Source organism: Erinaceus europaeus, chromosome X (assembly GCF_950295315.1).
Source record: "Erinaceus europaeus chromosome X, mEriEur2.1, whole genome shotgun sequence".
In the NCBI taxonomy this organism is placed as follows: domain Eukaryota; kingdom Metazoa; phylum Chordata; class Mammalia; order Eulipotyphla; family Erinaceidae; genus Erinaceus; species Erinaceus europaeus.
This window is the reverse complement of record NC_080185.1, coordinates 53,517,512-53,542,969: the sequence shown is the minus strand read 5'-3', so window position 1 is coordinate 53,542,969 and position 25,458 is coordinate 53,517,512. Positions and strand designations below refer to the sequence as shown.

At 38.5% G+C, this 25,458-nt stretch overlaps 1 protein-coding gene across 8 annotated transcripts in view; it reads right to left on the bottom strand.

The window, feature by feature from the left end:
- The window catches only part of ACSL4 (acyl-CoA synthetase long chain family member 4), an 89,738-nt gene that overhangs the window by 20,359 nt on the left and 43,921 nt on the right, over window positions 1–25,458 (bottom strand). For 3 of the 8 annotated variants that reach the window (XM_016193093.2, XM_060182521.1, XM_060182517.1), the window contains 8 exons: window positions 20,965–21,201; window positions 20,602–20,779; window positions 19,725–19,834; window positions 19,478–19,616; window positions 14,077–14,227; window positions 13,803–13,926; window positions 10,604–10,675; window positions 405–544 (listed from right to left, as the gene is read on the bottom strand). In XM_016193093.2, coding sequence (XP_016048579.1) covers window positions 405–544; window positions 10,604–10,675; window positions 13,803–13,926; window positions 14,077–14,227; window positions 19,478–19,616; window positions 19,725–19,834; window positions 20,602–20,779; window positions 20,965–21,192 — 1,142 coding nt within the window. In that variant the 5' untranslated portion in view covers window positions 21,193–21,201. Of the gene's footprint in view, window positions 1–404; window positions 545–10,603; window positions 10,676–13,802; window positions 13,927–14,076; window positions 14,228–19,477; window positions 19,617–19,724; window positions 19,835–20,601; window positions 20,780–20,964; window positions 21,496–25,458 lie in introns of all 8 variants that reach the window. The other 5 variants (XM_016193094.2, XM_060182516.1, XM_007534368.3 and 2 more) reach the window with 3 other exon arrangements.

Here is a 25,458-nt window from a genome sequence, read left to right as displayed (position 1 = left end):
GTCTACTGCTTGCTATACAAACACTGAAGCATAGAAATTAACACTGTTGTGGCCAGGCAGTGGAGTACCTGGTTAAGTGCACACATTACAGTGCGCAAGGACCCAGGTTCAAGCCGCTGGTCCCCAACTGCAGGGGAAAAGCTTCACAAGTGGTGGTGCAGGGCTACAAGTGTCTCTTTTTCTCTTTTCTTCTATATCCTGTCTCTATCCAATAATAAAATTAATAAATAAACTATTAAAATTAATTAATACTAATAAAAATGAAAATCTTATGATCTCAGTGATGATACACAAACTAAATTAATATACCTATTTATACTTAATCCATCTCTTTATTCATTTTCCATATCTAGAAACACAAAGACTCAAAGTCTCAAACTACAGAATCTATGAAATATACTTACAGATTGCATAGTGGTGCATCATACCCCTTTTTGATCTGTTCCATTTTGTAATCATACCCTATCTTGAACAGAGTTTTCTGAATATAATTCATCTCTTGGACTTTACTCATAACATTCTTATAAATTCTATCCATGATTTCCTAAAAAGTAAACAAGATATCAAATGATCAAAAAAAAGTAATTATACTCATACTGAAACGATCAGTAGCCAAAGAGAAATTTCATTCTAATCTTACAAAATAATTAAAAATATTTCTCTTTCAAATATATCCACTTTAATTTTATAAATGATTTATATATATATAATATTTAATTTATTTGTCAGAAACACACAAAAAGAAATTGATAGGAAAAGGGAAGGTAGACACTTGCAGCATTGTGTCAACTTTCATGAAACTTCTCCCTTATGGGTGGAAATAAGAGGCTTGTAGCTGAGTCCTTTTGCGTTGTAACATGTGCACTCTACCAGGTGTGTTACTATTCAACCCCATTCACTTAGTCACAAGTAGCACCAAAGTACTCACTATGTTGAATCTGACCCTGAAGTTCTTACCTATATTATTATCATCTTGTAACTCTTGCAACATGGTGAGGAGCTTTACAGTTTCTTAAAACAGTTAACCATTTCTATTAAACTTTATTGGAATCTAATATATCATAAAAGAATAAGATTCTTGTACAGAGCCAATTGGGCAAAGACTGAGTTTAAAAACATTTATTCCCAAGGTTAACTCATACACTATACCAAACAGAGACAGGCTGGACTATCACTATTCTCATAGCAGTGTAACAATTACATTCATAGGAGCACAATTTGTAACAGCCCAAACTTGGAAGCAACCCAGATGCCCAACAACAGATGTGTGGCTAAAAAAGTGATATATATATATAATATGCAGCATTTAAAAATGATGGAGTACAAAAGATAATATTGTGTCCTCTGGGACAAAATGGATGGGACTGAATGTGATTATGTTTAGTGAAATTATGTAAAGAGATGAAAGACAACTACCAGATGTTTTCACTCATATGTGGAACCTAGAGATCTGATTTACATTAACCCCCCCCAAAAATTCAAACAAAACAGAAGAAAGCAAACTATTTGTCAGATTTGTAAGAACTATGGTGGTTATCTTTGGGAGAGTAGAGATACAAAGCTTTGGTGGTGGGTGTGGTGTGGAACTATACATTGTCTTACAGTCTCATACTATAAATAACAAGTAAAAGATACAATGAAAATGATGAAGTCATCTCCTATGCCATATCTTGGTCAAAACTTTAAGGTATCATGTTGAGTGAGATAAGCCAGAAAGAGAAAGGCCAATACAGAATAATCTCTCATATATGGATCTTAAGGAAAAAGGACAGTAAGAGAAAATTTAAGGTGAAATTTCAACAATGTGTTATATTGTACCAAAGAAAAGGACTTTGGAGAATGAGGGAAAGGGATAGGATAGAGTAGCACTAGGGTCCTGCTGTAGGGTGGGGGAAAAGGAATTAGGTTAGGAGAGAAAGTGTCTTAAAGACATGTAGACACCAGTCATGGGGAGATGAGAAGTTGTACCCTTGTACAATAATTGTATGGTAAATCATTAAGCCCTCAGTGCAAAACACAATAACAAAATGTAAATAATAAATAAATGAATAAATAAAATCTGGGAAAAAGTGGACAAAAGCACTGAATAGATAGTTTCTAAAGAAGGTATACATACAGGCCACAAACAGATGAAGAAATGTGTTACTTCATTTATCATTAGAGAAATGTAAATCAAAACTTCACTGAGATTCCATGTTACACCTATGATAATGGCTCACAGATGTAATATTTTTATTGGAGAGGATTAATGATGTACAGTAAATACAGTTAATACATGTGTAACATTTCTCAGTTTTCTGCATAACATTCTCAGTCCCAGCCTAGTTCCTCCTACACCATCTAGCTTAATGTGATTCCTTCAAGCTCTATCCAAGATGACCTCAAGAAGGTGAATTCATCATTCTTAACAGCTGAGTTCTCCAGACTGCTTTTCGCAGGGGTTAGACCAATTTACATTCCCAAGAGCAGTGCAGGAGGATTCCTTTGCTCCCACAACCTCTCCAGCATTTGTTGCTGTTATTCTTTCTGATGTATGGCATTCTTACAGGGGTGAGGTGGTACCTCAGTGTTGTCTTTATTTGCATTTCTCTGACAATCAGTGGATTGGAGCTTTTTTTTATCAGCCTGTTGGCCTTTTGGATCTCTTTGGTGAATATTCTACTCATATCCTCTCCCCACTTTTAGATGGGGTTAATTATGGTTTTAATAACAAACTTCTCAGTTTGTAAACTTGCTGGACTCTATGGTGACTCTAAATAAGAAGACAATGGCTACTCTAGCCTTTATCATTTGGATATTTTGTAATCAGAAACCTAATACCCACAAAATATCTACCACCCATAATTCTTATAAAAACTTCAATTCAACACTAACTTTCTTACCTCAAATTTTCAGCATATAGACAGATTCTATGTAAGTTGTTAGTATATGATTTAAAGCCTAATTATAAAAAACTAGTACTGATACATAGTCTCACTAGAACTTCCATAGCCTAAAGCACTAAAAACTTTGATTACAAAGGGGTTGAGCCATGGACTCCTAGTTAAGCACACAGAATACCAAGTACAAGGACCCAGGTTCAAGTTTCCACTCCCAGACTGCAGGGGGGACACTTCACCAGAAGTGAAGCAGGTCTGCAGGTATCTTTCTCTCCCTCACAATCTCTCGTCCCTTCTCAATTTTTCTCTATCCCATCCAATTAAAAAGAAAAGTCTCCCCCTTCCTGCTTCAAGATGGTAAGAATACCACAAACACTTTCAAAGAGTACTTAAAAAGATTTTGAAGGCCTCGTGGTGACACAGCTGGTTGAGTGCACCTGTTACAATGCACAGGGATCCAGGTTCAAGCTCTCAGTCTCCACCTGCAGGAGGAAAGCTTCACAAGTAGTGAAGTAGTGTTGCAGGTGTCCCTCCCTCTCTATTTCCTCTTTCCTCTCTCTTGGGTTGTATATATCCAATAAGTAAATAAATATAATAAAAATTTTAAATGATTATATAAATTAAAAACATTGTTAAATATTTCATAAATTTAAATTTTTTCATTAAATATTCATTGTTAAATACTATAAAGAAATAACTTTTCACAATGTACTTTTTCCTGGTGGATCCTCCTGTGGGCCTCTACAGGACCTTGCACTCAATGTAGAACAATAATGGTAGGGATTGCTCTACTTTCCGAAGGGAGGCTGAGTGAACATACTCTTCCACTCAAGGAAGATGTGTCCTGAAATGAGTGAAGCCTACAATGTTTCTATATGACCATGGAATGAGAGCTCAGACCGACAGGGATACAGAGTTTACATAGGCTCCTGTGCTGAATATGGGCCTCAGACCAGATCGATGGAGTTTACAATATTTATATACTTTCCCCATATTTGGGAGATACACTGCCCGGATCCAGTTTTCTAGTACTATTTTCAACTCTGATGCCATCTCCCCAGACAATACGTTTAGCCCATCTGCATGTCAGCTGTTGGGCCCAGGCCAAAAACAGCAGTCATGGGTCCCTTGGAATAGAATATAGATTTCCTAGCTTGTTCCAAAATGGAAGCTCCAAATCTCATCTATTATATTCTTACCTTTAGATTCCTAACTATTTAACAATTTATTTATATCTTAATGTTTTTCAGCCACCAAGTTACAGATGCAACCATAATTCCAACCTGACATCCCTGGGCAGAGGACCTCACCACTGTGTCCTGGAATCCCACCTCTCCAGAGCCCAAGCCCACTAGGGAAAGATAGAAACAGGCTGGGAGGACTTCTAGGAGGCATGGTTTATGGAATAGCCACCATCAGATCAGAGCTTTTCTCAAAACAATAACTGAATGAAACAAGAGAACAAACTGGACAAATAATCTAAAGTTGAAAGATCTACAGCCTCAGGAGAGTGCCCATGAACAATTGGGGCAATAATGGGTGCTGGTTGAAAGACCAAAATAATCAAACCAGAGCTCCAGGCAGGTAGCCGTGCTATTTTGTATCATAAACTCAGTTATCAGACCCAGAAAAAAGAAAAGGGGAGGGGAGAGGATAAGGAGTTCTGGTGATGGGATTTCTGTGGAGTTGTATCCCTTTATCCTAGGGTTTTTGTCAGTGTTTCTTTTTTATAAATAAAAATGTAAAAAAGAATACATATTAAAAAAAAAAGAAAAGGGAGTTTAAAACCTCTCAATCTTTGACGTTACTACTCGTGACCACAGAATGTGAGCTCAGATACAGGGATGCAGAGGTCACATAGGCTCCTAAGCTGAATATGGACCCCAGATCAGGTCAGTGGGGTTTACAGGCAATAATATTTATATATCTTTCCCATATTTGGGAGCTACTCTCTTCCCTGATCCAGCTTTCTGGTCCTTTTTGCAGCCATGACATCATCTCCCCAGATAATATCTTGGACCCACCTGCATATCAGATGTCAGGGCCCTTTGAAATATAACTAAAATAGGACTAGTAACTATCTACAAAATGGAGACCCCCAATTCTTCATCTGCAATACTCCAGACTTTAGGTTCATGATTAGTCAACAATTTGTTTTGCTTTATATGTTAACTCTTTTTTCAGTCATCAGGTTCCAGATGCTAACATGATACCAACCGGACTTCCCTGGACAGATGACCCTACCAATATGTCCTGGAGCCCTGCTTCCCTAAAGCCACACCTCACTAGGGAAAGAGAGAGACAGGCTGGGAGTATGGATTGACCTGTCAATGCCCATGTTGAGTGGGGAAGCAATTACAGAAGCTGGACCTTCCATAATGCCCCTTGGTTCATACTTCCAGAGGGACCAAGAATAGGAAAGATATCAGGGGAGGGGATGGGATATGGAGTTCTAGGGGTAGGAACTGTGTGGAGTTGTACCCCTCTTATCCTATCGTTTTTGTCAGTGTTTCCTTTTTATAAATACAAATTAAAAAGAAAATAAAAATAAAGCCTCTCAATCTTTGACTCAGGTTTTTTTTTTAACCTGAATTTAAGGCAAGGATACAACAAAAAAAATAGAAAGCTTTCGTGACCACAAGACAGCCCAAAATATCTCCCTCCAACCCAGAGCCATGGATTATACAAAAAAGAGAAGCCTAGAGAGATCACAACAGCACCACCTGCTGGCCAACAACAACCAACACCATAAATGAGTAAACAAATAAATGACAAAATATGCCACAACAATCAGAAATTTCAAATGCAGAGAATCTATCAGAGACATAATATTGAAAGCTTATTATAAGAACTCTCTGAGAACTTAAGTAAGAATTGAAAGAGCGTTTGACTTTAGAATTAAGACACACAAAAGAGGAACTAAGAACAGATTTTGATAAAAAGATATAAAGCTTAAAAGAAGAACTTCAAGCAGAGTGCACTAAGCAGTTAGGAAGCATGATAGGAAAATTTCAAACAGAACTTCAAGGACTGAAAGACACCTTTACTACAGTTCAAATTCAAGAAGAAGGTTTAGGGAGTAGACTCACACATACAGCAGAAATAATTTCCAATCTAGAAGATACAGTTAGCCCACTCTTTCAATTCAAAGATAAGAGAGAAGAGGTTTAGAAAGAATGAAGCTACTCTCTGTTAAATTGCAGACTCCATGAAAAGGTCTAATATAAGAATGATAGGAATACCTGAGGATGAAGACCGGGTTAAAGGAACAGAGGTAATTTTCAGAGAAATTTTAGGCAATCATCAGAACATACTTATTCAAGAGGCTGACTGATCACCCAGGTTTCTAAATCCAAAATGACAAACAGCAAGGTAAATTACAGTAAAACTCAATGACAAGGGAAAAAAAAATTGCAGGCTTCTAGGGAAAGGACAGAAGGTACATACAAAGGGAGAACTATCAGACCTTCATCAGATTTCTTTTCACAAACCCTAGAAGCAAGGAGACGGGAATGACATATTCAAGGTACTAAAGGAGAGGGAATCCCAGCCAGGAATTTTATATCCTGCGAAATTATCCTTCAAATATGAAGGAGAAACAAAGGCTTTCTCAAATATTCAAAAAACTAAAGGAATTTGCTATAATCAAACCCACCTTACAAGAAATACTCAATGGAGTCCTACAATAAAGGATGAAGCAAAGGAATACACATTCTAAGTGAGGTGAACAGAAGTAGGCTGGAGACAAGAACACTATAAAAATAGGAAAGAACAACAAGCAAATAGGGGAGGGAAATTAAAAGGCAATGAATGACTTTAACAAGGCTTTTCTAGGTTTGCAATGCTACTTATTACATACATGGTAACCACAAAACAAAAATGTTGGCTCTTTTTTCAACCACCAGGTTCCAGATGCTAGCATGATGTTGACCAGACTTCCCTGGACAGACAACCCCACCAATGTGTCCTGGAGCTCCAATTCCCCAGAGCCCTTCCCCACTAGGGAAAGAGAGACAGGCTGGAAGTATGGATCAACCTGTCAATGCCCATGTTCAGTGGGAAAGCAATTACAGAAGCCAGACCTTCAACCATCTGCATCCCACAATGAGAGGGTTAAAGAATAGGGAAGCTATCAGGGGAGGGGAGGGTATACAGAGTTCTGGTGGTGGGAATTGTGTGGAGTTGTACCCCTCTTATCTTTTTTTTTAATTAAAAAATTTTTTTATTATTTTTTTAAATATTTATTTTATTTATTCCCTTTTGTTACCCTTGTTGTTTTATTGTTGTAGTTATTATTGTTGTTGTCGTTGTTGGATAGGACAGAGAAAAATGGAGAGAGGAGGGGAAGACAGAGAGGAGGAGAGAAAGATAGACACATGCAGACCTGCTTTACCGCCTGTGAAGCAACTCCCCTGCAGGTGGGGAGCCGGGGTTCGAACCAGGATCCTTATGCCGGTCCTTGTGCTTTGCACCACCTGCACTTAACCCGCTGCGCTACAGCCCGACTCCCCCCTCTTATCTTATGGTTTAGTCAATGTTTCCTTTTTATAAATAAAAAATTTTAAAAAATAATAGTATAACAAGTCAGGGGGGAATAGATTTAGTATCTCAAGATCTCTAACTTCCTAAATCATAGCCTAATCACAAATATTTGTTTAAGCCTAAACAGTTAATATATTAGATCTGCAAGATGATCAAACTCTGATAATATGATTAAATTATTCAAGGAATTCTAAAAATGTATCTGCAAATACAGCTCTTTAAGCATCTATGTCACTTACAACTTTAGGTCAGACAGATCAAGACCTAAAATACAAAGAGGTTCAGATACCACTAAAAGGGTACAAAACATAGTGAAGTCAAGTATATTAATATAGATACTAACCATTAGACTACTATTGACAACAAACCCCAACTAACTTGGTTATAATAATAATTTTTATTATTTTTATTATTTATTTTCCCTTTTGTTGCCCTTGTTTTATTATTGTAGTTATTATTGTTGTTGATGATGTCATCATTGTTGTATAGGACAGAAAGAAATAGAGGAAGGGAAGACAAAGGGGGAGAGAAAGAAAGAGACCTGGAGACCTGCTTCACTGCCTGTGAAGTAACTCCCCTGCAGGTGGAAAGCCAGGGCTTGAACCGGGATCCTTACACCAGTCCTTGTGCTTAGCGCCATGTGCGCTTAACCCACTGTGCTACTTCCCGACCCTCTAATAATAATTAACATTGATATTCTAAAACTACAAGAAACTCCTTGAATTCTCTTTAAGATCCTCATTTCTCCTAGTCCTGGTATCTCTAGGATTGTGCACAATCTTCTTGATATTTCTTCTCTATGACTCCTTACCTCCATACCACATGTTGACTTCAACCAAATCGCTACTGGTACTGCCACTCAGCATCATGGTACTACTGAATTCTTACTGTGGACTGTAGCCTGAGATACTGAGCCTGAGAAGTCAACCTCATAACTCTCCACATTTGACACCAAGTTTCAGACACTACCATGATTCCATCCTGACTTCTCTGGTCAGATGACCTCACCAGTGCAACCTGGAACCTCGCCTCCCCAGAGCTCTGGACCACAAGGGAAGGGTAGAAACAGACTGGGGGTACAGATCGACCTGCCACCACCCACGTCCAATAGAGAAGCAATTACAGAAGTCAGAATGCCTACTTTCTGCACCCTCTAAACAACCTTGATCCATACTCCCAGCGGGGTAGAAGTAACAGGAGGAAGACGATAAGAGGGCTCTGAATTCCAGCTTCATCAGAACCCAAAGAGAGAGGAGGAAAAGGAGAGGGACATATGGAACTAGTAATATTGTCATGATTGGCTCGGAGGGGAAGAAAGGATTGGGTCAGGAAGAAATATGGGGCAATTATGTATAAATGCAGACAGATAGTTGTAGAGATGATGGCTGGCCCATGAGGTGCCTTGCAGTGGGGCGACTGAAGATTCAGAATCCTGGTGGTGGGAATGCAGTGGATTTATAGCCCTATTTATAGCCAACATGTAGTTGTGTAAATCAATATTAAATCACTAAAATAATTAAAAAGAAAAAGAATAGAAAGAAGCAGACTAAGAGTATGGATGAACCTGTCAATGCCCATCCATGTCCAGTAGGGAAGGAATTAAAGAAGTCAGACCTTCTATCTTCTGTACTCCATAATGATCCTGGCTCCATATTTTCAAAGGGATAAAGAATAGGAAAGCTCTGAATGGAAGGGACAGGGTATGGAACTCTATAACTTTGGTGGTGGGAATTGTACTCCTCTTATCCTATGGTCTTGTCTATCATTATTAGATCAATCAAAAAATTGAATTGTACCTCTCTTATCCTATGGTCTTGTCTATCATTATTAGATCAATAAATAGATTTAAATATTTCTTTTTCCTTTTAACCAGGGAGCTTGCTGGGGCTTGATGCCTACACGACAAATCCACTGCTCCTGTTGGCCACTTTCTCCTATTTTTTTCTTTATTTTCTATGGCAGAAGGAATGAGGAAGGGTAGGGGAAATAGTGAGAGTCACACAGAGACACCTACAGTACTTGCTTTACCACTCATGAAGCTTCCTCCCTGCAGGTGGGGAGTGGGGCAGCTTATTTATTTAGAAAATATAGTATTTCATATCAGATTTTTTTTGTCACCAGTCTCATTACTGGGTTTGATGCCTGCATACCTCCACTGTTTCTGGCAGTCATTTCTTGCTAGAGGGTGAGAGACAGAGACAGAAGGTGAGACCAGAGAGAAGGAGAGACATTTGTGGTACAGCTCACTACTTGTAAAGCTTCTTCCCTACAGGTGGGGACCTTGAACTCAGGTCTTTGTACAGGGTAGCAAGTATATTCTACTAGGTAAGGTACTACCCACTTTCTATAATACAATTTTTTTGGTTTAATAAAAACTTTACATAAATAGAACATAATAAAATTACATGAAACAATAAAAATAAATGACAGTATTCACTGAGAAACATTATCCAAAAGAATGAGTCACTGATAAGGGGTATAATGCCACAACAATGCCACCACCAGAGTTCTGTGTCCCCATTCCCTCCATTAGAAACCCTGTGTTACATTTGTTTTTATTTATTTACACTGTTAAGACTTTTTTCTTCTTCTTAAATTGCCACCAGGGTTTTTGCTGGGGCTCAGAGCCTACATATGATCAATTTATTGCTTGTGACCCCACCCCCTTTTTTTTTCATCTTCATTTTATTTGACAGGACAGAGAAAAATTGAGAGGGACACCAGAGAAAGAGAGACATGGCAGTTCTACTTCACTGCTCATGAAGTTTCTAACCTACAGGTGGGGGACAAGAGGTTTGAACTCATGCCCTTGTACATGGCAATGTGTATGTTCAACTAGGTGTGCCACTGCTGACTCATAAAACTTTTTTTGGTCTGGATATTCTCTCCAAAATAAATAAGATATATTTTTTTGAAAATCTTATGATAACCAGTTCTCACAGTAGGCAATCTCAACTAGGTTGACTTTGTCACTTCATTTTCACATAATAGCCAACATTAGCATTTGTAAATTTCAGAAGACTGCCATTTGATTTTACAGCAGTTACGTAAAATTTTAAGTAATGCATTTGTCACAACTCAAAAAAGTAAAACTACTTCTAAGTGCACATAAATACCTAAAAAGCATTGTTTTTGTAAAGTCCATTTCCAACCAACAGATGACACTTATGTTGTATACTCACTGGAACAGCAGCCATGAGAGTAGGTTTCAGTACAGAACAATCTCCTTTGCTTCCTTTTTTAATTTTGCTGGACTGCATTGTAGAAAAGGTAAACAGAAACAGGAAAATCAACCTTAGGAAAAATGTTATAAGCCAAGTAATAAAAATAGCAAAGAGAGAGATCTTCACATGGGAACTGATCTTCTACTGCTCAGTACGTTATCTGTTACAATTCCCATAACCTACAAGTTTCAAATCAAACTATTTTACTACTACTGACTATTTCTTCTGGCACATTTCAGACTTCTTCTTTTTTCACCCTTAATTGGAGGAATTAATGGTTTCCAGTCAACAGTAAAATACAATAGTTAGTACACATGTAACATTTCTCAGTTTTCCACATAACACTCCAACCCCTCACCTAAGTCTGCCCCTGCCATTATGGTATAGGACTTGAATCCTCCCCCCCACCCCTAGATTCCATTACTTTGGTGCAATACTTCAGATTTCTTTAGGGGAGACTATTATCCAGAATTTTAAAAATACTAATAATAATCTTGGCAAATCGAGCATTCATCTTAATAATATATCACCACAGGACAAGAGTATATGAAATTTTAGTTTCAACTAAGGAATCCTAAAAAATTAGATAAATTTAATTTACTTGAATCACCTAAAACACAGAGTCACATATCCAATTCACCGCTATGAACACTGATAATGCCATAGGCTTTTTCACAGTGATCTGGAACTGAACCCACAATATCTCTAAGGCATATGCCTATACCCAGTTTATCTTTCAGCATGCCTGAATCTCAAACTCCCTTAGAAGTTTTTTTTTTCCACCAGTGTCTGGTTGAAACTTTCCTACAGTAAGTATTTCTAAGAAGAAAATTATTTTATTTTATTATCTTTTTAATTATTGGATACAAACAGCCAGAAATCAAAAGGGTAGGGGGGAGAAAAAGAGGGAGTGACAAAAAGGGTTACCTGCAGAACTGCTTCACCACTTTTAAAGCTTTCCCCCTGCAGGTGGGGACCTGGAGCTCGAACCCATGTCCTTGCTCATTGAAACATGTGCGCTCAACAAGGTGTGCCATCACCCAGCCTTTTAAAAGGGAAATTTAAAACACTGGACAGCATGCAATGAGCATGCAACTTTCAGTGAACTTAAAATGCATTTGCCATACCCACTGTTGGGCTTCTTGCTGTGAGCAGGAAGAAGGAAAAAACTCCAACTCAGGGTAGAGACGAGGGCCCACTTTGGAGAAAACTGTAGTGATACCCAACAGAATTTTCTGTAGTGATGGAAATAATTATATTTCTTAAAATCTGTGCTGTTCAATATGGTGACCAGTAGTAACACTTGAGTAGAAATATTATCAGAGTAATGAAGACATTGACTTTTCCAGGCATTAGGATCCTGATGCATGATGGTGGAAAAGGACCTAAGATAGGGTTGAAAGTGTTCTGCAGAAATTGTACCTATGTGTCAGAAACTGTACTATAAACAAATAATCACCCAATAAAATGATAATCAATTATTTATATGAGATAGATATAAAAGAATACTGCTTGACTCTGTCTTCTAGTGGAGCTAGGTATCTACCATGGAATATCTGGGGCCTCAGGCATGAAACTTGTACATTCTAACATTGGAGTTATCATTCCAGCTTAAAACTGAATTTTTCTAATCTGATTATAGGTAATATGTACTTCAACGCATGGTTAGTGACTACTGTGCATGTATATAACTAGAAAATTTAGCGAAGTTGGGTCAAAATCCTATCACTAAATGTTTTAAGAAACAACAGTTCTGGGGCCAGATGGTGGTGCACCTAGGTGAGCACACACATTACCATGTGAAAGGACTGAGGTTTAAGGCCCTGATCCCGACCCATGGGGAGGGGTAGCTTCATGAGCTGTGAAGCAGATCTGTAGCTGTCTCTTTTCCTCTCTCCCTCTTTGTCTTCCTGTGCTTTCTCAATTTCTCTCATTTAAAAGAGAAAAACAAAGGAAAAAGTGGTTTCCAGGAGCAGCAGATTTGCAGTGCTCACATGGAGCCCCAATGATAATACTGTGGCAATAAAACAAACAACAGTGTTAATTTGAAATCATATATGTACTCCTATGTTCATAGCTGCAGTACTTACTATAGCCAAAGAGTGGACTCAACCTCAATGCCTATTGATAAATGACTAGATAAGGAAGCTGTAGAATAAGGGCTAGCGGAATTCTGGGTGGTAGTGCAGCTGGTTAAGTGCACATGGTGCAAAGCACAAGGACTGGCTTAAGGACACCAGTTCGAGCCCCTGGCTCCCCACCTGCAGGGAGTCACTTCACAAGTGGTGAAGCAAGTCTGCAGCAGTCTCTCCATTTCATTCTATCTCCCTCTCCTCTCTCCATTTTATTCTGCCTATCCAGTAATAAAACAACAACAATAATAATATTAACAACAACAGTAAACAACAAGGGCAACAAAAGGGAAAAAATAGCCTCAGGAGCAGCGGGTTTATAGTGTAGGCACTGAGCCCAGCAATAATGCTGGAGACAAAAAAAAAAAGACAAATAGGGACCAGGTGGTGGCACACATGTTACAATGCACAAGGATCCAGGTTCAAACCCCTAGCCCCTACCCACAGGGGAAATGCTTCACGAGTGGTGAAGCAGGACTGCAGATATCTTTCTATTTCTCTCTATCTCCCCTTCCCTCTGGATCTCTCTCTGTCTCTACCCAATAAATAAAAAAATAAAAAAATTTAAAAACTGATAACGGTTTGTAAATGTGCTGGACAATGTTTTGCTTTGCATATAAATGACCCAGGTTCAAGCCTGGCTCCCACTGCACTGGAAGAAGTTTCAGTGTTTTGCCCTCCTTCCTCCCCTTTTTGTCTCTGTTTCTGAGAACAAATAATGTCATTCTGTAGCAGTAAAGCCCCAGCAATGACAAAAAAATTAAAAAGCTATGGGATATATATATATATATATATTCAATGTAATATTATTCTGTCTCTAAGACTTTGTGTGTAGGTTAAAGGTATGCTAAAACATGCATAATTATTAATTACACCTCAATATCACTCATTTGTGGGAGCTATTTTTTAAAGGCAAGAAGGAAAATGTTCACTGAATTAAAGCATGTCATGTTTTAATAATATGTAAATAGCGCATCAATGAAACATAACACAATAATGCCAATACACTAGAAAAATATTTTCACCTGGTCCGAGAGTGTAAGTGGAGAAGAATATCCAATCCTACAGCCATAGGTAAAGCAAGATATCTCTGCTGTCAATTCTAGCACATGAGCTAGAGGCAGGTAGCCAATATATGTGTCCTTTGGTCTAAAACAAAGTAAGAAAAACATCTGAGTAATTACTAAAAAGGCATGGTATATTAGAAACATCAATGACCTTGTAATTTTAATGACTTGAGCTTAGAGAATATCAAACATGAGCTCTTATTTCTAAGAAGAAAGATGAATAAGCTCTTACCCCAGTCCAGGAATTCTCTCACATTGGCCTGTCATTCCAGCTATTAAATTGCTATGATGCATCATCACTCCCTTTGGTCGGCCAGTAGAACCACTAGTGTACATGACTATAGCCATGTCTGAAGGAGTTGGCCTTTCTGGAGGAATGCATGCTATAACAACAACAACAACACGTTAATTTACTATAGTTCTACCATACTCCTAAACATAGAAAGGACTTAGATGAACACAGGCAGTGCCCACTTTGAAGGGTACAGAAGCGGCTTTCTCAATTAGGAGTGCGAAAAAGAAGGAAAAAGAAGGAGAAGAATAAGAAGAGGAGGAGGATGAGAAGGAGGAAGGAAGGAGAAGGACATGCAGAATTAGCAGGTGACTGAGTGTCCTATCCATTGTGAGAGGAACTTATTTCACTCTACCTCTTCCCTCCACTCTCCCCTTTTTCCCTTGAAACATGCAGAAGAATTAAAAAACATTCTCTACAGAGGAGATCCAAAAGGCTAACAAACATATGAAAAATTGCTCCAGGTCACTGATTGTAAGAAAAATGCAAATAAAGACAATGCTGAGATACCACCTCACTCCTGTGAGAATGGCATACATCAAAAAGGACAGCAGCAACAAATGCTGGAGAGACTGTGGGGACAGAGGAACCCTTCTGCAGTGCTGGTGGGAATGTAAATTGGTCCAGCCTCTGTAGAGAGCAGTCTGGAGAACTCTCACAAAGTTAGACATGGACCTTCCATATGACCTAGTAATTCCTCTCCTGCGGATATACCCCAAGGACTCCATAACACCCAACCAAAAAGATATGTGTACACCTATGTTCATAGCAGCACAATTTGCAATAGCTAAAACCTGAAAGCAACCCAGGTGCCCAACAACAGATGAGTGGCTGAGAAAGTTGTGATATATATATATTCTACTCAGCTATTAAGAACAATGAACCCACCTTCGCTTACCCATCTTGGATGGAGCTAGAATTATGTTAAGTGATAAGTCAGAAAGATAGAGACGAGTAGGGGATGAACCCACTGATAAATTTAAATTGAGAAACAGTAACAGAAAGGGAAACTCAAAGCAGGATCTGACTAAATTTGGAGTAGGGCACCAAAGTAAAAACCCTGGGTGGAGAGTAAGGGTGGATGTTCAGCTTCATGGGGCCGGGGCGGGGGGAGGGGACACAGTCTTTTGGTGGTGTGAATGCTGTTTATGTACACTCCTATTAATTTATAGTCATATAAAATACTATTTAAGTAATATGAGGGGGAAAAACTGATTGAATGTCTCAAAAATTTTAAAGCACAGACTGAGTCTTTTTAATACATAGGCTGAGTCTTTGATATGCTGACTCTGTTAAAAGCTCAGTCCAGGGAGAATAGAAGCAACCGGTGGCATTGCTATATACAAATGATGTCAAAGGACATAAAATATGATGGTGTGTATGATACAGCAAATCCTAACAAAGGGATGTTTCAAAGTTAACCCAATTGCCAAACAATGTGATTATAGCAATAACTATCTATTGTCTTCTTAAACCATAAGACAGCAGGAACCTCCTGCTTCCTCTATAGAGCCTATATATACCCCAGTCTTGGAACCTCTAGGGTGGGGCTCACTTCCCTGCATGCTTCTCTCAAGTCATACCAAATGATACTGCATCCACCAATCCAAGCCTAATCAATGCAATGACTACCATCTCATCATGCTTCACTTCAGACTGTGTCCAACCTTTCACTCTCATTACTTGGGTGAGATCTTTCTTTTCATGGTATTCTCTAATTCCATTCAAGGAGGTTCACTTCCTAACAAAGTCCCAAAACCTAGATATAGACAAGGTCTTGTAAGATAGAGAATATGTTCACATGTATCCATAAATTAGGGAAAAATATTTACCTGAAAGCAAAAATACACAATAGTGTTTAGTGAGTCAGTATCAAGTTCACAATGAAATGATGTCTACTTAGACTTAGATACCCTCCTCACCTACTTCCTATTACAGTTCTCTCACTCACTCCAAAGCTAACCTTATCAAAGCAAGGACTGCAAAAGCTGAATAAGGGCAAGAGACTGACATACTTTAACAATGACTCTTTAGTCACTATCTGGCCACCCCATCAGCTGGGGCCCTAATCGGAGAGTCCTACGATTCCCAAATAGACGTGATGGTCCTAGACCTGGAATAAATCTGTCTCCATGGTTACTGGTCATTTCTATCAGGAACAACACAATAGACCCCCTTGTGGGCCCACACAGGACCTTGCCCTCAACTTGGATCAACAATGGTAGAGAAAGTTCCGTCCTCCAAAGGGAGGCTGGACAATATACTCTATGCTACACCTGAGGAAGATGGGTCCTGATATTGGGGCAGCTTGGAACATTCCTACTTATGACCACAGAATGAGAGCTCAGATCTACAGGGATGCAGAGGTCACATAGGCTCCTAAGCTAAATATGGGCCCCAGATCACCTCAAATCTATGGGGTTTATAATAAAAAATATTTATACAACTTCCCATATTAGGGAGCTACTCCCTTCCCTGATCCAGCTTTCTGGTCTTTTTTCCAGCCATGATATCATCTCTGCAGACAATAACTTGGATCTACTGGCATATCCGATTTCAGGCTCAGGGGCAAAAAGAAAAAGGAAAAAAAAAAAAACTAGTATAGCCACAGGCCCTTTGGAATTTAACTAAAATATGCCTACTAGGTATCTACAAAATGGAGGAGCCCCCAACTCTTCATCTGCACTATTCCAGTCCTTAGGTCCATGATTAGTCAACAATTTGTTTGGCTTTGTAAGTTAGCTTTCTTTTCAACCACCAGGTTTCAGATGCTAGCATGATGCTGACCAGACTTCCCTGGACAGACAATCCCACCAATGTGTCCTGGTGCTCTGCTTTCCCATAGCCCTACCCCACTAGGGAAAGAGAGAGACAGGCTGGAAGTATAGATCCACCTGTCAATGCCCATATTCAGTGAGGAAGCAGTTACAGAAGCCAGACCTTCAAGCTTCTGCATCCCACAATGGCCTTAGGTCCATACTCCCAGAGGGTTAAAGAATAGGAAAGCTATCAGGGGAGAGTATGGGATACTGAGTTCTGGTGGTGGGAATTGTGCGTATTTGTACCCCTCTTATCCTATGATTTTGCCAATGTTTCCTTTTTATTATAAAAAATTTTTTAAAAAAAGAAAGGACTTAGATTTTGGCACAATGACAAACATAACCCCTGTCTGTTTATGCTTCTCTACAATATGTTAAGGGAGCAGTGCTTTAAAAATATTTCAAGGGGGGTGGAGAATCAAGAGAATACAATATTGGGTTTAGGTTCTTCAGGTCTCAGCTTTCTTGTCTCTAAAATGAGACTGTAGGGATTTATTATGTTTCCTAATCACCAGTACACTTAAGAATCACTTAGGAAACTTTAAACATGATCTACAGACCCTAGTTTTGAAAATTCTGATTCCATATATCTGGGATGGGCCATAGATGGCACTTGTACACACCTGTGAGTGCAAAACAAAAATCTGTACTTGGTATCTCTTTACGTTTTCACAAAAATAATTTTATTTTAACATAAAAGAATTAACTATCAAAATAGTTGGCCATTATATATTTAGTATTGTATTGTAATATTAGATTTGGGTAGAGGCTGAGAGCATAATGGTTATACAAATATACCCCAAAGTGCTAGGTTCAGTCCCCCACACCACTATAAACCAGAGCTGAGCAATAAATACTCTGCTAAAAAGCAGCTCCCCAGGGAAAATCTCAGTGTACTGTGTGCTATAGAGACACTGTACAGTTGTTCATGACCTTCTCCCAGACTGGATTAGGGGAAGAAACTATCTCAGACCAATAAGACAAATAAATACATTAATTGGGTGAAAGATCCAAATTCATGGAGTTTACCAAAAATTGCTGTATAAGTATGCCCTATTAACTGTGTCTGGTGTTCCCGTTCCAGTCCATTCCCTAAATGCTGCCAAGTTTTCTTGCCTAAATGTGTTTCACTTCCCTCCCCCTCGTCAAACCCTTGCATAGCTGGACTCCCACAAGTTCCATAAACTCTGGGTTTCTCTCCTGTGTGCAGGTGGTCTAACCTTCCAACTGTCCTGTTTATTCCATATACTGCAGGGAAGCAACATAAACGCTGGTGCACTGACTACTGCTATTGTTAGCATAAACAATTTTATCTGATCAAGGATTCTTCCATCTCTGAGAAGTGGCAGGTTCACTTGTTCACTTTCAAACAGGGTTAAATTTCAGCCTCTTGGTCATTCAGAGAGAGAGAGAAATGACCAGAGCAATGCTCAGCTCTAGTTTATGGTAGTGCTAGGGACTGAATCTTAGACCTTAAAGCCTCAGACATGGAAGTCTTCAGCATAACCATTATGCTGAATCCTTAGCCCTCTACATACTATTATAAGCATGTGTTTAGTCTCTAATGGTCAAGTATTCAGAATCTAAACAGAAGTTCAACCAACATTCATCTTGCCAAGAAGAATGCTTTCTCCATGTGTTACAGTACTGTGACTATCACACAAGCCAGGAGAAAAGACATTATCTACTTGTCTGTTGGAAACTTCATGACACATTTTTGCATAGGAAAACAGTATGTCATGACTTTTCCAATAGCCCAATAAATGGAATATTTTATTTCTTCCACCCTTTTCTTATGCCAATGGATATTTTACTACAAGTTGCATGTACTTATTTCAGATGAAATACTGATATACTGCACAGAAGAAGTCTTGACAGCTGTGTATCCTGAGACAATATTAAGATGACTAGTGAAAAAAAATAAGAAAAAGCATATGACCAATATTGAAGGTGAATCATCTGCTAGAGTACACACATTGCCACGCTTAAGGACTCAGACTCAAGTCCCCAACCTACACCTGTGGGTGGGTGGGGGTTTTCAAGAGTAGTGGAACAATGCAGCAGAGTACCTCTTCCCTCTGACTCTCTCCCCCTATCTATCTCTGGCTCTTAACCTCTATCAACTTATGCGAGTCATGTAAAAACAAAGCCCCAGCAGTAACCCTGGTGGCAAAGAGAAAGGAAATTAAAGAACGAAAAAAAAAAAAAAAGAAAATCTACCATTTAAAAAGTTTACAGAATGGAATATACTATATCTTTTCCTTGTGTAAAGTCCATATTGGAATGGTATAGTAGATAAATCAAAGAAAAAACAAAGATTGGCAGCAACTGTCATAAACTCTGAATCATCAAGTGCATTTAGGGAATTTTAGGTACTGATTACCTTCTTTACGAAAAGAATGGGAAAGAGGATTTTAATCATGTATTGTTTGATAGGTTTTTCAAGTGTCTTAAACATTTTTCAGTCAAGAAAGCGACACTGAAATAATAACCCTTAAATAATTAATAAATATTTTCCTTACCATTTTCTGGTTTGGATCCCAACTCTTCCACTGACTGCATGCTGTGAATCTCTAATCCTTCAGGGTATTCTGCTTTATTGATAGTCTTCTTGTCCACATAAATGATATGTTTAACACAACTGATATCTACAAATGCACTCTGTTGAACAGAAGGAAAATACAGCCATGAAATGCTGACCTGCAATAAATTATTGAACATATATCTTTTCTATCAGATACCATGAATTAGAGAAAATTTCATGTTTACCTTGAGTTTACTTTCCAGAAGTTCAACACTGGTTATCAGATATGTAGCCTCAGATTCATTTAATCCATGAACTACAGCATCTCTGCCAAGTGTGGCATATAATGTCACGACTGCATGATAAAAACAAACACAAATGGTAGATATTAAACTTTAGGTGTATTACTTTAGTCAGTCTTAATGATATATGCACTCACAGACACAGGTATTTTAAATTTTACTTTAATACTTCACAGATTCTGCTATTACCCTTCAACCTTTCCTCAAACTTCCTGGTAGCCACAAAGTTTTAAATTTTCTCAGTATTCTAACTTTCTAAACCTGTAAAACAAACAAAAAATATTGAAAGTGCCACAACACATAAAAAAAATCTATTGAGATTCTCCAAGGATAATATATTCTGGCTTAACATTTAAAAGATTAGTTGGGAGTCTTTAACCACAAGATTATGTACTGTTTTATGGGTACAATTTATGAAGAAAATTATATCTACTTTAATAACCAGAGATTCTTTTAAATTTTTTTGTTATCTTTATTTTTTTATGGGATAGAGAAAGCCAGAAATCGAGAGGGGAGAGGGAGGGAGAGAGGGAAAGAGACAGAGAGACACCTGAAAGACTGCTTCACCTCTCACAAAGCTTTCTCCTTGCATATAGGGACTGGAGGCTTGAACCCAGGTCCTTGCGTATTACAACATGTGCACTCAACCTTCTCCTTGCATATAGGGACTGGAGGCTTGAACCCAGGTCCTTGCGTATTACAACATGTGCACTCAACCAGGTGTGCCACGATCTAGCCCCCAAACTAGAGATTCTAAAGAATAATTTTACACGTAAGCTAATACCTCTTTCCCCCCCAAAAAAAACCCCAAGACACTTACGTGGAAAGTTGTACTTAAAGCAGGTCTGTGCAGCAATCATCCATTCGGCCCTAGTCTCACAGAAAATAGCAATGGTGTTCTTTGGTTTTAGTCCCAAAGCAGTGAGTCCACTACCAAAGTTACTCACTCTCTGGTTAACTTCGAGATAGTTCAACCATTTATAATTTCCAAGAATTAACTGTCAAAATGAGATATTCCTTGATATTAGTATACTCATTGAAACCAACAACTTTTCAAAGTACAGAACTATAAAAATGCTCTTAAATGACTATACAGAAACTATGAACACTTTCTTATAATTGATTGTACAATACTATAATGAAGCACAAATGTACTAACATGTAAAAGCATAATTTTTTTTACCTTCTTGAAAACTTTTCCATTTGGCTGCATTTCATTTTCTTCACATAGGATTTCCCTTGTCCCAAGACTGTCCTTCTTCCCAAACTTGGCCACAGCATGATCGAATAATTTATCCAGAGTGTCTGCACCAGGAATGTCTATGACAGCTAGTGAGTCGAAGTGTGTGACAGAGCGATATGGACTTCCGGGTTTGTCTGAAGTGGGTTTAGCTTTTATTCTCTTTGCCATAGCGCTTTTCTTCTTGGCATTGGTAAGAAAATACCATGGAATAAATACAAGGGCACTATATATTGTTATTAACAAGTGGACAGGCAGCAAAATAATGGTGAGCACATTTAGCTTAAGTTTCATAGTGGCAAGGCTTCTAAAATGGTGTTTATTTCTTGTTATTCTTTGGCTTTGGAAAGCCTTGTTTTGCTGAAGAAGGCAATAATGGAAGCAGCAGTAAAAGCAGCAGTATAGCCAAGGAAGTTCAATTTTAATGATATAGATAAAAGTTAGTAATCTTTGGAAGCCGACAATAAAGAACACCTGCAGGTGAAGAAATGAACCAGGCAGAGAGCAGGAAAAAAAAAGAGAGAGAATATTAACAAGTTGAAAGCACCATTAATCTAAATACTCAGGTCTTTATTAGTCTATGTAATTGATTTGATACAGAAAGCTGAAATAACTGGTCTGAAAAGTTGCCATCTTATATTTTAATCACCACTGCCATAAATTTCAATTTAGTTTAAGTTCTCAGATGTAATGGTACTCTGCACATCATTCTGTAAGTCAGTCAACTGTACCACCACTTAAACAAAAGCATGATAGTGGTTATTTAAACCTGACTTGACTTCAGAGGATAGAGTGGTCAATAATGAGGTTTCTTGTAAACAGTTATGTGTTCAAGAGAACATTAAATAGTTTTGTGTCCAAAAGAGAAAAAAATAAAACAGGTGTATTTTGCAAAGATTAAACCAAAAACATTATTCTTAATTCTTCCTTAAGGCTTGCTTTTTAGGTTAATGCTACCATCACCTATTCACAAAACTGAAAATCTACAATTATGAAATAATTCCCTAAGTATCTGTTTTACGTTGAAAACTGAACCACTTGACTGGGGGTAGTATTAATGCCAACGTAGAGTAAGTCCTGGTTTTTACCCATCATGAGTTAACATATATGGTACAATAAGCACCTTAGGTACACTGTTTCTCAAACATGGTGGTGAGGCATGTAAACCACTTACTCAGAGAAAAACTTATTTGAGCTTTCCACATATAAAACCAAAGTGGGTGTTTCTCTCCTCTCCACTCCTTTCTCCTCTCCTCTCCTCTCCTTTCTCCTCTCCTTTCTCCTCTCCTCTCCTTTCTCCTCTCCTCTCCTCTCCTCTCCTTTCTCCTCTCCTTTCTCCTCTCCTCTCCTCTCCTCTCCTCTCCTCTCCTCTCCTCTCCTCTCCCCTCCCCTCTCCTCTCCTCTCCTCTCCTCTCCTCTCCTCTCCTCTCCTCTCCTCTCCTTTCTCCTCTCCTCTCTTCTCCTCTCTTCTCCTCTCTTCTCCTCTCTTCTCCTCTCTTCTCCTCTCTTCTCCTCTCTTCTCCTCTCCTCTCCTCTCCTCTCCTCTCCTCTCCTCTCCTTTCTCCTCTCCTCTCCTTTCTCCTCTCCTCTCTTCTCCTCTCTTCTCCTCTCTTATCCTCTCTTCTCCTCTCCTCTCCTCTCCTCTCCTCTCCTCTCCTCTCCTCTCCTCTCCTCTCCTCTCCTCTCCTCTCCTCTCCTCTCCTCTCCTCTCCTCTCCTGGGTCAACTAGGAATACCAAAGGAGATCATCTGAGACTGCAACAAGACATGACTAGAACAACTTCAGGAACCCACCAAATCACTTGTGAGTGCAAGTATGTGTGGCTCGCAGACAGAGAGAAGCCTTGGGAGAGATTAAGTGGTTGGTAACAGTCCCACAGTTTACCAGTTGAGATACCACCTCCAGTCTGTTTTACCAACAAAAAGACAGCTGAAGGGAGGAGAGGACTCCCTTAAGATTCACCAAATGCAACTGTGACTCTCCATTGCTACTGCCCTCAGAATCTGCAGCAGCAGGGAGAAGGCCCAGTGCTGACACCAGGAAACAGAGAACTAACCAGAAAACTCAGGAGAAGATCTATACCTCAGTGGCCTAGCAGTGGGACTGTGAGTCTCTTCACATAACCACTGTATTATCTCTGCTCCAACATGCTTTATCTCTTGGTCAGGAGTGAGGGATTAAGCTAAGAAGCCTACTTATAGTTTAAAAGCTCTCAGGCTCCTATAGCCAACAGGGAATGAAAAGAAAAAAAGAGGCTTTTAAGCCACTGTGCTCCAACTCAGGGATTAAAATACTATTGAAACAACTGTCAATTTCCACAACTGTGAAGCCTTTAATTACTTTACTTAGACACAAGTCAATCTGGCAAGAGTGGTCAGTAACTTGAAAAGTACTGAGAGAGGGACCTCATAACATACTATATAGAATGGTAAACCAACAAGAGGAAATACTGGAGTAATGAACCAGGACAAGAGTACAACTAAAGCTCTCCAAAGAGTGAAGCACAAAATAATGAGGTCAACATCCAAACATTAGTTAAGGAAATAATCACAGGAGTGAGTAAAGAGTTTGAAAATATTGTCATCAGAAATGCAGAAACAAATGAGACCCTAGAAGAAAACACTAATTATCTAAAGGTTATTAAAGAGTAGAAAGATAAAATAGCTGAGGGAAGAACACAACTAGCTGAACAAGCGAAAACAATATCAGAAAAGGGTAACAAAACAGATGAACTCCAGAAAACAGTAGAGGGGAGAGAGAATAGAATAAATGAGGCTGAAGACAGAATTAGCAAGATTGAGGATGAATTGGAGACAAATAAAAAGAAGTAAGAGACCTCAAAAAGAGATTAAGAGATACTGAAAACAACAAAAGGGACCTATGGGATGACTTAAAAAGACATAATATACACATTATTGGCTTACAGAGGAAGAAAGAGAGGGAGGGCAAGAAAGCATTCTTCAGGACATAATAACTGAGAACTTCTCTAGTCTAGACAACATCAAATACATAAAGGTTCAAGAAGCCCAGAGGGTTTCAAACAGAAGTAACCCAGACTTAAAGACACCAAGACACATCCTATTTAGAATGAAGATACCACAACAGACAACACAGAAATTCAACATATCCTGTGAGGCTTCTATAAACAACTATATGCCACCAAGCTAGAGAACCTGGAAGAAATGGAGGAGTTCCTAAATACCTACAAACTTCCAAATTTAAATAAAGAGGAATTAGATAATATGAACAGGCCCATCACAGCTAACGAAATTGAAACAGTTATCAAAAAAATTCCCAAGAATAAAAGTCCTAGACCAGATGGTTTTACAAATGAATTCTACAAAACATTCAAAGAAGAACTAATACTTCTACTTTTAAAAGTCTTTCAGAAGATTGAAGATATTGGAATACTCCCTTCCTGCTTCTATGAAGCCAACATCACTCTGATACCAAAAGCAGACAGGGACACAACCAACAAAGAAAACTACAGACCAATATCTCTGATGAACATAGATGCTAAAATACTGAACAAAATTCTAGCCAACCAGATACAGCAGGATATAAAAAAGACTGTTCATCATGACCAAGTGGGGTTTGTCCCAGGAATACAAGGTTGGTTTAATATACATAAATCAATCAACATGATCCACCACATCAATAAAAGCAAGACCAAAAACCACATAATCATATCAGTAGATGCAGAGAAAGCATTTGACAAAACACAACATCCCTTTATGATCACTACAAAACACTACAAAAATGGGAATAGATGGAAAATTCCTGCAGATAATGGAGTCTATATATGGCAAACCTACAGCCAACATCATACTCAGTGGTGAAAAACTGGAAGAATTTCCCCTCAGATCAGGTACTAGACAGGGATGCCCACTATCACCATTATTATTCAACATAGGGTTGGAAGTTTTTGTCATAGTAAGGAATTAAAGGGATACAGATTGGAAGAAGTCAAACTTTCCCTATTTACAGATGACATGATAGTATACATAGAAAAACCTGATGAATCCAGCAACAACCTTTTGGAAATCATCAGGCAATACAATAAGGTGTCAGGCTACAATATGAATATTCAAAAGTCGATGGCAATCCTCTATGCAAACATTAAGTTAGAAGATGAAATCCAGAAATCAATTTCTTTCACAATTTCTTTTTACATAAACAATAAAATGTCTAGGAATAAACCTACCTCAAGAAGTAAAAGACTTGTATACTGAAAATTATGAGTCACTACTCAAGGAAACTGAAAAAGACACAAAGAAGTGAAAAGATATTCCATACTCATAAGTTGGAAGATTTAACATCATCAAAATGAATATACTACCCAGAGCCATATACAAATTTAATGTTATCCCATCAAAATCCCAACCACATTTTTTAGGAGAATAGAACAAATGCTACAAATGTTTATCTGGAACCAGA